We start from the raw sequence: 13845 nt of genomic DNA, 5'->3' as shown, positions 1-13845 counted from the left end.
GCAGCACTGGAAAATGGCTCTCCTAGGCAGCAATCTGAGAGGGAAAAGCCCACCACAAAAGGGCACAGGCAGCATCTGGGTGATACTTGCTTTCAAACCACTGTTTGAAATATAAATTTCACTCAGAAGATGTATTCTTTAACAAGTCACTAGTTTACATAGTCTAATATAAGATTCATTTACGTGCCATAATAAAATTTAGCTGTGGCTGTCTACCCATGTCTTCTGGAATGATCACTTCTAAGAAAAGCGCTGTCGTCCCCATGAGACTACAGCCAACTCAGGGTTAAGTCATACTTAAAAGTGTTATCTTCCATGTGCTTTTAACTGTTTTGCTAGTTAAATTCGCTTTGAGTATCTTGCTGTATTGAAAAAGTGGAAATGGCTGCAAATGGCTCTTTCCTGTGACTGACAGGTCCTTTAGTCAGGAAGACCAGGCACCACTGGCATATTTTTACATTACCCAGTATAATTATTTATTACGCCTGTATATCCAAGTAATTTCACTTACCGCTTATTTGGATCCTTTATCAGTAGGCCTGATAGTAATGATTTTGCATCTGCAGACAGAGTTCGAGGAAATTTTATGTCCTCCATTAGTATCAGTTCAAACAGTTTCTCATGATCTTGGTTGTAGAACGGTAATCTTCCACACATCATTTCATACATGACAACTCCTAATCCCCACCAGTCCACTGCACGACCGTAGTCATTATCTTCCAACACCTGAGACAGAAAGCAAACCCAGCTGTAAGACATGCACTATTTCAGACATGACCATTTCACCCTATGTGATGCGCCTCTACATGAATGCATTTCCAAGACTTTATTTCCACAGTGCGCTACAAGGACTCCCAGAACCTGGCTCAATACATGCAACTGCAGTACTGACCCACATGAGCTCACTCAAATTCCAGGCAGAATGAGGACAGTACTGCTCAAAGCAAAATAAAAATTCAAGAATGACCTGCTCAAAATTATCATGACTGCATTTTCCCCCTTTCCTAAGTCTTCTACCATCCCATTTATAGTGCACAGCTTTAGGAACAGACACTTCATCTATGGGCACTATCGCCGCAGTTATCATTCTTCTGGGAGAACTGAATCTCCTTGCTCAGTCACTTCCCTTTCCTTACCCCACCTGTAAGAATAAAGCCTCACATTTAGAAACACTTTAATTTTACTAAGAGAAGTTTAGCTTCTTTAAGATATTTGTTTATATTAAAAGTCCTCAATGCGTTTCTCCTGACAGTTTCATTACATTCCATGAAATAGCCCAAAGAGCTGAAGCATGCTAATGCAAAGAAGTATGACAAAGTTTATATGATATTACATTTACATGATATTACATGATCACAGAAATATGGTAAAGTTTATATAATTTGTTAACATAATGCCTCCAATGTTGTGTACCTGAAAACAACCTACTCCACAGCCCTTCTCACAGCAGCTCCAGAGAACAGGAATAAGGAATCTAAGCAGCGTCAAGCAGTCTTGACTTTAATATGCCTTCATATTAAATTGTAGAAACGGAGACAACATAGCAGCATTTACCCATAATGAAACCATAAGCAATAAGGAAAGTGAATATATACATATATAATTCCAAATTCTGTGAATTTCTAGAATATCATACCCTTTGATTCAAAGAAGATGCAACAGAAGTTAATGAATGGTAATAGAGAAAGCACTACAACTGTACGTGCAAATAGCCAGTATTTGTTGCAGAAAGATCTATTAAAGAGGCAAAAACCTAACAAGAAGAAATTAGGCTTAAATAATAAATAGTTAGAAAGATAAAGAAATGCAGCTGATACAGTTGCATATTTATAAATAATTAAATAATTCTTTATAAAGATTTGTTAAGATATCACTAAAGGGCAGACACTGAAAGCCAACACATATGACTGATTTTGCAAAAAACCAACAAACTAACCCACAGAAAACAAAATATTTTTTACAACACACAGACACATGCAATAACCACCACAAAGAGCTCACCCAGATTAAAACTGTACGCAGACACACAGGAACAGTTATTTAGATATATAATAGTGAAAATCTGGTGATGCGAAGTAAGGCAACCTCTAACAGACCAGAAATAATCTTTTTCCATGAGTACCTTATTTTATGATTGTATAAAAAGTGTAAAATGACTTCCAGTAAATTCCTGGAAGGGAAGGGCAGTCACAGTCCTCACCCAAATAGGGACACTGAGTGGCTGTGACCACATCATAGGACACAGACACTACCTTAGTCAATCTTAACGAGGGGTGTCAAGCTCATTTATCTGCATCTCCTTTTTCTCCCCCCAGTTAATCCAACCCTGCTCTGAAGTATCTGGTCGATGCTATTAGTAGAAACAAAATGCAATCTAATCCAGTGTGGCAATTTTGACAATCTCACAGTAATTAATGCATCCATATTCCTAGTTTTCACTGTCCTTAAGGATTACTAATAGAAACATGATGAAAAGAAGTGTATTATAAATCCCTCTTGTGTATATATGATTAAAAAATCATAAATATTAACACATTAACACATACTATTTACAACTGTGCCAAAACACACAGACTCGTTACATCATTGATATTTCCAAATAGAGGGTGAAATTTTGGAAAGTGTAAAATACAACAAATTATCTGAATTAGTACATATGACAAAACTAACTAAAATAACTCCCGCATTTTAAAATTAAATGTTTTATGAGTTTGAGCATATTGCAAGCTATTTGCTAAAAAACTGTATATGAAATCTGTGACACTTGTCTTTAAATCACCATTTCTTCTGCTACCGAATAAAAGCATTATATATTTTTCTACTATATGCATTCGCCCTGTTACTATTTCTCCTATTTGTACAGTTAGCTGTTCTTTTCTTCTGAAGCGAGTAAAATATATAAAATTGCAAGGCAGTGGCAGATTAATTTTACAAGTTGAGGTGTGGTTTGCATGTGTGATTTATAAAAGAAAGCAACAGGAAGATAAAACGTATCATTCTCTGAACAAGGCAAATCACATGGCCAACAGCTAAAGCAAACTGTATCTGGGGCTTTACCTAATTTATGCAGGACTTTACCTAATAATAATAAAAAGTATGAGCAACCTTTTGCTGCATTCCCACAACAGCAACAAAACAGTGGTACAAAGAAAGAGCCAAATGTGATTTTTAACCTCTTTTTACATAAAATCATAAAAAAGCATAAAAGCTGGATTAACTGCCTCCCAAACCCGCATATCACCAGCCGGGTTCTCATCCCCAGCTGGCAAAACTGGCAACTCTTTATTTTTGTTTAAATACCTGGTTTACAGCCAGCCAGACAAGCAAGAGCATCAAAAGGGTTTCATTTAGGCAAAAGGAAAACAGCCTGAAAATAGTGTAAATAAAGCAAAATGCATCTCAACTTATTTTAATATAAATATAATAAAATTGTGCATAATGCGTTCACAGTAAATACACACAATTATTTTCTTTAAGTAATTTCTACTCCTCATAGTGCTAAGAAACTCCAGGATTTGTAGACTGTGACAAATCAATGGAAGTGCTGGAGTCCAGCAGCTCCTATGACCAAATCCATACAATTAGGGCAGGCATGAGAACATGTCTATACACACCGCCCTAGCATTACAGAATCCTTTCCAAACAATTCCTGGATTTGAGGGATTTGGTTTTAATTACACTGAACATAGGTCAAGAAAGCTTCAATTCGGTGCTAAAATGAACATGACACACAGCTGCAGGCGTTGTACCCATGAATAATTCAATCTTTTGCCTACCATGAGGTAGATACCTGCTTTTAAAATGCCTCCTTTGGCTGTGAGGGCTGATACTGCTGTCCCTCTAGGATTTGTGGGGTATCCTTGTATATGTGGTGTTCCAGTCTAAGTACCTGGCCAGACACTGAGAGACACTGTGGAAAGTTCGAACTCTTGGACTTTGGACGCTGCCCTAAAAGCTGCTTCCATCATCTCCGGCCAATTCTTCCCTCCATGAGGTCTTTAATAAATACACTGTCCTAGCAACTCGGTCCCTTTAAGGTCACAGCAGGAACAGCAGCAGACCCACCAAAACTATCATAGGGGGCACAAGCTCAACCACTCTGATACGTGTTTTAAAGTAATACATTAGTACTGTATTCTAGGGGTATCACACAGAAGGAACACATAGAACTCATAAGCTACAGAAAGAGCAGCTATGAAGGTATGTGCTTTCTTGCACAAACAGATCATTCAAATATACGACTGTCCTTCCCTCATCTGCTTCACACACATGGGATGCCAAAATCCCAAGCCACCTCGTCAAGATCGAGGTGAGGTTTTAGGAAACAAGAGCTCTAGCACAATGTAACTTCAGTGCTTGGATCACATAAAATCACTCATCCCTATTTTACACCACGTATCACTCTATCCAAGTGACTTCCCAGCGCTGAACAAAGCAGGAGGTGGGCTGCCAGCAGTTCACTCTGGATGATACCACAGATTATGGGAAATAAAACTCAAAAAATGACCATCATTTTTATTACTTGAGGGAATCTCACTCCCTTCGTTTTTAAGGCTCTAGTTCAACAGCTGGTTCTTTCAGAAGCAGCGTCAGCCTAACTCACCACAACGTTCCTTACCTCGCCAAAACTATGCAACACACTACATTCAGAAAGTAGACCAGTACTAAGGAAAAAAAAGGAAATAAAAGTTTTCACCCTGGGCAATTTTTCAGCAGAATCAAGTTTTCTGACCTAAGCCACTCAATTGCCACATGAATAGTTGCAGCAGCACCAATGGGAGCACCATGGCAGGCAGCATCAGATGGGGCACGCTGCAGAAAGAGATGCTCATCAAACTCTGCCCCAGTGTCACACCACAGAACACACACTGACTCTGCCGATTATCCCTGTGAGCACAGGCAGCTGCAACAGCCATGCTCACTTCACGGGAAGATCAAGGGCCTGATTCTCTTCCCAACCTGTATTTCTCTAAACACTCCAGTATTTGTCCTGGTTTCAGCTGGGACAGAGTTAATTTTCCTCCTAGTAGATGCTATGTTTTGGATTTAGTATGAGAATAACGTTGACAGCACATTGGTTCAGTTCTTGCTAAGTGATGTTTACATTAGTCAAGGACTTTTTCAGCTTCCCACAGCAGCTGAGAAGGAGCTTAAACCAGGACAGCAGCATAACAGGGCTCCAAAGTGGGCATGAACTCATTGCTGCGCTCAAACCCTTCAATTTTTCAGGTGTTGATGCTCCTTTAAAACTTACACCTACACCTGCAATGCAAGAACACAGCCTGAGTTTATATGGATGCTTTTAAAAAAAGCTGCAGACGTGCTACTGAAGTTTGCATTTTTCCAGTCTTAGACAAGCATGCAAGAGTTTAGGTAACATACACACTTTCTAACAAGCAAGAAACATTAGCCGGGCATCTGCTTCCAGGCACATGCAGGTACTTTGGTGCTTTTACGCCTGTTTTAGAGGCACTGGAAATTATTATAGTTTCAGCTAAGGGAAAGCTATTTATTTACCTGAAAACTTTCATTTGTGTTGTGGTCAAAAGGCAACCCAACTCTTTTTAAAATTTACTGAGACAGCAGGAATAGTCAAATGGACCAAGGGAAAACAAAGTATTCTCTACTGACTCCACTGCCTCTGCACACTTCGGGGTTTCTGGAGAGTATTATTGGCAATGACCAAGTATATGATGGGATAGTGTTTCATACACACAGCAAAGACCATCAAGCCCTACATAGAAAATGAAAAATTCAGTTCACAGCCTGAACTTTGCCTTTGTGATGACTCAGGCAACACAAAAACACTGCAGGGCTGCTAAGATCACAGTAATTTAACTGTGTTTGCCCCTCACGTAACAATTCATTATGCTGACAAGTAACTACAAATCAGTAAAAAAAAAAATCTTGCATTTGTATTTATTAACAAAACCCCCAATCTTCTAATAACATTCCCCACTGCTGAAAAGTCCAGTGTCTTAGTAGCAATCATTAATACCAGTGGAATTTTTCTCTTTCTCAGAAAACAAAATCCATTAAGAAGACTGCCTCCTCTTCTTCACCACTAGTAGTAGATGTCAATGTTTTGTTTTATTTGTCAATATATCTCCAGGTGTCCTTTGCTTTAGGTACATCACTCCTTTAAGAGCCTAACATACAGCCCACAGAATTTGATGTCCACTTAGTTTTTATGGTGAAAACCAGTGAAAAGATATATTATATAGGCTTTTAATTTCTTCAGTAGCTAGAGCTGAACATTTTCTGGGCTGCAATAGCTTGAGGTCCATCTGCAAACTCTTATTTACAAGGGCTTGGGGCAGAGACATATGAAGCAGACAATTAAATGAGTCAGCCAAAGAGAAACCGATACAAACACATGCAATGCTCTTACAAGGTTCTGTGAAAAGAAATTTTTATAGGAGGTTAGCCAGAAGTATAACAAGCGATCATAAGTCTGTGACCATCTTAAGTCAACCATGTATTTCCCTTGCCTTCTCTTATATTTCACTAACCACAGAATACTGGACAAGGTGTGACTGCCTCCAACACAAACTGAGCTGAATGTAGGAAATCCCTTAATTCTGTTTTTACTGTATTTTCTTGAAACAAAACATGAGCAGTCTCTGGAAGATTTTTGGTTACACAGCAGAAATTCACACAACCAAGAAATGTACTTCCCACAGACCTCTAAACGGTAGTTAGTTGCTTAATTTCTGTACTCTGCAAGCACAGAAAAATTTAGCAATAACCTTGAGCACTAAAAGATTCAAACAATTCTTTGTCAATCTTCTAAAATAGGGTTGACAGCATTGAGTTTTATCATTAAAGGAACAATATCAACATACAAGTTTTATACTTTGTGCTGGATAACCCAGGCAAGTTATTGGAAAAGCAATCACATTTTTGACCAGTTATGGTTTCTCTTAATACATTAAGTATATACTTTCTGATAGGACATTACAAATAGCTTGTTGCTCAATCAATAATTTTGACAGAACAGATGGGAAAATATTTAAACATCTAAACAAACTGTCTGCACACCTATGTTGTGAAAGAAAACTGAGAACTTGGATACACCAATGTACTGTTAATTTAAGGGGAAAAAACTGTTTTCAATTAACCTTACAGTTCAGGTGGAGTGTACATTCTTTAAGTATCCCTGGTAACCCTTCGCACATTTTTATTGCTACAGTTGTTGGTCTGCTAACAAATATTGACCCACGTATTAGTCAACAAAAGTTGAAAAGTATTTTTGCTAGAACTTTTTATCAATAGCAGTAACAACTGCAACAATTAGAAAGTTTATAAACTAACACTAATGAACACAGGTAATGCACATTTCTTTATAGAAACAGACTTTTATCCAAATGTATGAAAATCTTCCCTGCAGAAAAGTATGTTTGCCAAGTACTATACAAATTTAGTTACTATAACTGTATTTTGGTATGACCAGTGAAAGTATTGATGCATCAATAGAAAAAACACTTGAACGCTCATTGCTTTTATTATACAAAGTTGAAAAGACAAAACATAGCTAGATAACATAGATAGATAGATAGATAACATAGACAGACATCAACATAGATACCCTGGGAAATGGATGCCTGTGAATTAAGTCAATGAAAGAAGTTTTCTATTATTTTCTACTGCTCTAATTTTTGCAGGTAGTTTTTCTCCATTTTGTATCCGGCTTGCACTGCTGCTTTACCTCTAGTCCTAATGCAGAGTGTCTTCCCAATACATTTTTGTACGAGACACCTCCTGAATCTTACCTAGCTTTTTGTTATGTAATCTTAAAAAAGTATAGGAAACTAAATTTATTTTCATTTGCTACCACATAGTGTGGTGCATCAGAAATGGTACATTCTGGTATAACTGTGAATTAAGCAAAGCTTCCTAGAGTAAAGAGCATGCGGTATTAAATAATATATTTAACCTCCTACAAGGGACTCTGACTTTAGTAGAATATAAAATTTAAAGAAAAAAGTATTCTAACAAAGGACTGTAAGAAGTCAATGGCAACCCTGGCAATCAAAAAAACCACACAAACCCCCAACCCCTTCAAAAAAAACCCCAAACCCACCAAAAAAATGCCCTTAAAAAGGGCACCTTAAAAGTAAAATCTATGCAATGGAGAAAAAAAGAACCCAGAAAACTGAAATAACTCTGTTCTAGAATTAACAGACACCTTTAATAGAAAGTGGCAAGTAAAAGCAAAAGATTATTTCAGTCTACAGAAAGATGGCACTTGTCTCTCATAACTCTAGCAGCTCAGAGCTGTTGAAAGAAAAACTGCAGACCTGTTCATATCTGTATTAATTATCACTGCACTAGCAGTAGTCTCCGTAACATGCACTGCCATAAGATGCAAGATTTGTAAGAAGTAATAAATAATTATAATACTGTGATATTTCTTTCTGGTTGTGCATTCTTCCTGAAATGATTTTGAATTTTTACCGATGTTAAACAGCATTTGTTCAGCTTTTGTTTACACTTCATTACTCTTGGAAAAACTAAAGGCTTTTGCTGAGATGGAAATAATGTTTGCATTGATTAAATGAAAATTAATGGGAAAAAAAGCTTCAAGCATGTTATTGAAACAGTCTTTGTAAGAATTGTCATACTTATTTGTTTTACAGAAAAATGTGGGTTTTATTAGAAAATTGCTCTCTGCTTTAAAGTTCTGGTTTGAATACAACAGTTTATTTATGGGCAGTGTGGAGCCAATCTGTTTTCTAGTCTTTTGTTTGTTGTATTATTTTTGCATATTTGTTACATCTTTCCCCTTGAGAAGTCTGATACTTCATGTGGACAATTAGTTTTTGTGTCTGGTGAGATTAACCAGATTGCATGAAAATTCAAATTCTTGTTATATCATTGGTTATCTGGCTTCAGGAGGAAGTCTAACTCTTGTCCTAATTTATCTGTTGTTTTAGCAACTCTTGTGTATGTGTAACTGAGCAATGCTTTCATACCCTATCTAAATGCTCCCCATCTTTTGATCTTGATACTGGCTATTGCAAATAAATTATATTCTGCTCTGGATACCCTGCCTTGCAACATTCCATCATGTTCACCCCAGGGCCCCGATGGCAATGCCAAGCTGACAAAAATGCCCAAATTCAAATCACTAACATTTTGGGATGACTTAGGAGCATAAGATGACACAATGTGGCACACTAAAATACAGTAAGTGATTAAGAAAAAACAAAAAACAACAACAAAAAAAAAAAACAGAAAAAAGACCACATTTGAATTTTCATGAGGTACTAGCATTTCAATATAAAACAACTTTTTGCATTTCCATTTTGTTTCAATGTCAAAAAAAAAAAAATTGGTACTTGGAATTCTAGTATAAAGAGAAAATTCCATATTGTGAATCTCCCATAAATCAGAAAGGAAAATATTTTCAGGTGTAGATGCTATTCCTCCTTGCACCCCCCACTGGTCCTCACCCAAAAATAAAATGTAGCCAAATATACAACAGACAGCTGTTCAAGAGCACACGCCAACACTAAACCACATTTCCACAGGTAAAATAAATTCTATTGTGCCTCTGCTAAAAATCAGATTATGCATGAAGCATTTAGGTAAACAGAGAGTAAATAAACTTGAACTATGCTTCTGAAGCCAAAAGAAAATTAGTTAAGTAAAGCCCAACAACATAACTACAGTGTTTGGGTACTGAGAAAATTAATTACAGTTTCAGGAAAAGGAGTACAAGTTACAAGAAGTTGGGGCTTTTCTGAATTTGAGCAAAAGTCAACAATCAAAAGCAAAGCGTTCTCTCTCACCAGGAAGCAGTAATGTCTCATACTATAGGAGGAGACAAGCACCTATTCAATTATAAAGATTAAACAATTTAATATTCATCAGATTAGATACTTCTTATTTTATGGAGTAAAATACATCTCATCTCATAATTGAATTTTTTTAAAATAAATCTCTTTTTTGGTTTATATCACTCGCTAGATATGGATGTTAAGACTCCATTTAGTAATGCAAATGAATAAGCAAATCTTCAGTCTTCATAGTAGGGTAGGTCATTGGATGTGGTGGTCCAAGTACAAAAGATGATATTATTTTGTTGATTATATCTTCTCTACTTAGTTTTACATTTGCCTATATGACAAAGAAGTAATGCTGCCTGTTACAGATCAGCTTTAGTTGTCCAGGTATCCCTACTACATGCATGATGTATTTATCATTGTAATAAGAGGTTTAAAAATCTTTCTCATGACATCAGAACCAAAATATTATCACAACCTAAACCACTACCAATATGTGACATTAAAGAATGACCCTTTGGATAGCATTCTTTCAACATGGAAAACAATTGATTTGAATGTATCATTTGAAAAGGAATTAAAAATACAACTAGCACCTTTCTGGGTCTCTGGCTGATAAAACTCATGTTCTATCCTTGGACAAAATAACACTATATAATATACTTTCCAAAATACAAATTGAACACTTGTAGGTTCCATTTCTTTCTATCAATAAAGTTCTTTTGGGTGGGTTTTTTGGGGGGAGGGGGCACTCTATTTTGTTCATTCTAACTTGGCGATCAAAGAATTTTTATTTTTACACTATTACAGAAGTGCATTTTTCTAGGTTTCCAAAACCACCTTATTCAACCTTCCCCATCTGTCACCATCTGCTTCTTTTTAGCATGTACTTTTTGTGTGATCACATAAGCATGTGAAAAATAACTAACATTCAGATGATTGTCTGCTGGTACATTTGAGGACTGGGCATAATAAAAGTGAACTGCCAAAACGTACTTAACACTTCTAATTTTGTTGGGTCTTGCATGTAAGCTACATTTGATTTTCAAACTGTTTTACAGTTGGAAAGTTGATCAGGTACTCTAACTCAACAGTAAAACTGAGACTACATAATTAGCTCAGCACTAAAAAGATTATATTCAAAGAGAGGAACAAAACCCAGAAATACATCCACACGAGTTCACACATCCATCTTGACTGAGTCTGTCTGCACAATGTTGCCTGAGGCACAGGATAAGATGCTACAAGCAGCCTGCTTCTGGACAGCCACAGACTGTGTCTTCTCTCCAAGCTACTAGAGGACAAGAAAAGGACTCTCATAATTACAAGGGTGTATGAAATCTCACGGAAATGCCAGAGAAAGCAAGACACTAAGCCAAGAGAAGAAATACACTGGAATGCAATGCAATTCCTTAACAATGCAGCAAATACTGCTTCTAGGTGCAAAGTAATTGGAAATTGCCATCAAAAAGGCACAAAAGCTGAATGGTGGAGGTATCTGTTTCCAGAACTCTATCATGCTTCAGCACAGCATTTCTGCTTGTAAATGCACTTCTTAATATAGTTTTAACGTGAAAAGAACGTAACAGGTCTAAAGCTAGAGAAACAAACTTACCTCCCACCCTTCAAAAATAGAGTAACCTCACTGCAAGGGGATTTCATATATGAAATTCCTTCTGTCTTGCTAGAGCACTGCTACAGAACTCTCAGGTTTTTAGCAAAACCACTATGAACGAGAATATCAATATATTTATATCAACACAGACAATTTGGTGGAGTATCTCATTTTCTTTTCTCTAAAAAACTTTATTAATAGAAGAGAAGAAAATAAAAAGAAGCCCAGTAAGAACAGGAACTACCCCTTCTCCGAAATAAACCCAAAAAGCCAACAACAACCAATATTCATTAATGCCTCACCAGATGTAACAAAACACGAGAACTTGCGCTCTAGACCATGATGAAAGAACAAGCCTAGCATAAAGTTTATTTTCCACTGTCCCTTTTTACAGTATTGTTCCAATTCGTAGAGGTTCACAGAAGGTCTTAAAGCCTGTGAATGCAGATGCCATCTAGGAACATCTCAACAGCTGCTTTCCCTTAATTTGTGCCATTTTCCACAAATTCCCTTTTCCCCTATTTCCCTTTTCTATTTAGTAGTTCTGGAGGTGGAAAATTATGGCACATATATATTATTTATATGAAGTTGCATAGAATTTCAAAAAGTACAATGCCGCAATTATCTTTAAATTCAAATGAAATTTAAAAGAAACAGAGATAAAAAAGAAACTGCATCAGCCACGACAAAAATTATTGACATTCAGTTCCTCTGTATTCCTAAGCAAACAACCCTCCAGCAAGCTCCTCTTCAGTTTATATTGCTCATCAACGTCTCCCGCCTTTTGTCTCTCTCTGTGCAAAATATTCTAATAGTTTCTATTAAGAGCAAATTAACAGAATAACATAACTGTCTTTAGTCCAAACTCTCTTTCCTGCTCACAACCACATTTGGAAGGGAAGGGAAGGGAAGGGAAGGGAAGGGAAGGGAAGGGAAGGGAAGGGAAGGGAAGGGCACTTACTCGTAAGAATAACTGAGATGCAGAGAGCCAGAAACTGCAATCTCATGAAGAAATTACCCTCAATAACAATCAGAGCTGCAAAAACTTTTATTTATCTGCCCAAGCAGCTTCATTTCCTGAATGTTCTATTAAAGAAAGTTTGTAGAGGTATGTATATTTATTAGCAGGTCTTTGATCCTTGACGATCAACTGAAAACTATCAAAATCCAAACTGCTCGTAAATGTCTCACATGTATATTTACAAGTACAAGTATTTTCTCAGTTTTATTCTTTCCTTTTTAAGCTACTGATACTGTCTGGAAAAGCCCCATGGTGCTTCTGCCACTGCAAAAGAAACATTCTCTGGGCTTTCTCTGAAAAAAAAAAATAATCAAGAGTACATCTGTCCTTCCTAAATGGGATCACAATTCATCTTTTTCTTATTGGATCTATGTTTATTCCCTGACAACACAATGATGTCTAATGTGGTTGCATACTCCAAAGGATAACAAGGAAACAGACTAAGAAACAGTCTCTTCTTCCTGAAAAACTACTAAGGAATGAGAAATTATAAAATATTTTATACCTGTCAAATGGGGAATACTGAAGATTCTTAGAGCAAAAGGAACTATTAAGCATTATCACTACACTTACAAAAACAAACAAACAAAAAGTCTTGCATGAGTTTTACTGCAGATGATAAAGGAATTTCACTATTTATGAGATAACCAAATAATTTTCAAAAGACTATGCAATTTCACAAAGAAAAAGTTACTTAGTCGTTCTTCAGTAACTGTGACCAAAATATACATCTGTACTGTATATAAGCCCTGCAACTATTCTATTATTATTTATATTGGCAACTATTGTCTTCTAGAGGATATATTCATACCCTACCATCTTTTATGCTTAACATATAACTATGTAAGACAAAGCACTGTCAATGCTACTTTAGTTTTCTCTAAACTGTAGGATACTGGCATTGGGTAACAGGGAAGGACTAGGAGAGGAAAATGCATAATGTACGTGTGGACCACCAAGGTAGAAGCCCTGCACACCCCTGTAACAGCACAGTGTTTGGTGAAGGTACACATAAACTGGTGTTTATGAACAATAAATCAGTGGTTGCCATGAACAATAAAACAGTGATGGTCCAGAGAAGTAATTCTAGCTCCAAACATGAAAATTGGCTCCAAACTGGCAATATCATTACATCTTTTTCCTGTGGCCCACCATCAATTTGATTTTCATGTGGACAGGGGCATTTTTCTGGATCTGCCAGATATGAATAGCCAGTCTCAGGTACTATATGAAAAGTCAGGCCCTATCACTGTAAGATGAAAGACCCTTTTCAACAGAGGGTGGGAAGGCCTACTTTGATATCAGAAACATAAGGTTTGTGGGGAAAACACAGCAACAGGTATGCTTATTTTCCAATTAAGAATAATTCTAAAATCACCTTGATAAATAATTCTGTATGGATCCATAAGGACACCTTCACC

The 13845-nt window shown here is 36.7% G+C and overlaps 1 protein-coding gene across 1 annotated transcript in view; it reads right to left on the bottom strand.

Annotated features, from left to right (window-relative positions):
• Positions 1 to 13845, bottom strand: part of AKT3 (v-akt murine thymoma viral oncogene homolog 3) — a 143946-nt gene that overhangs the window by 21757 nt on the left and 108344 nt on the right. Inside the window, exon 10 of the mRNA XM_014950837.1 lies at positions 512 to 726. Coding sequence (XP_014806323.1) covers positions 512 to 726 — 215 coding nt within the window. The remainder of the gene's footprint in view (positions 1 to 511; positions 727 to 13845) is intronic.

Source organism: Calidris pugnax, unplaced genomic scaffold (genome assembly GCF_001431845.1).
Source record: "Calidris pugnax isolate Ruff unplaced genomic scaffold, ASM143184v1 scaffold24, whole genome shotgun sequence".
In the NCBI taxonomy this organism is placed as follows: domain Eukaryota; kingdom Metazoa; phylum Chordata; class Aves; order Charadriiformes; family Scolopacidae; genus Calidris; species Calidris pugnax.
This window is presented reverse-complemented; position numbering and strand designations above follow the sequence as displayed.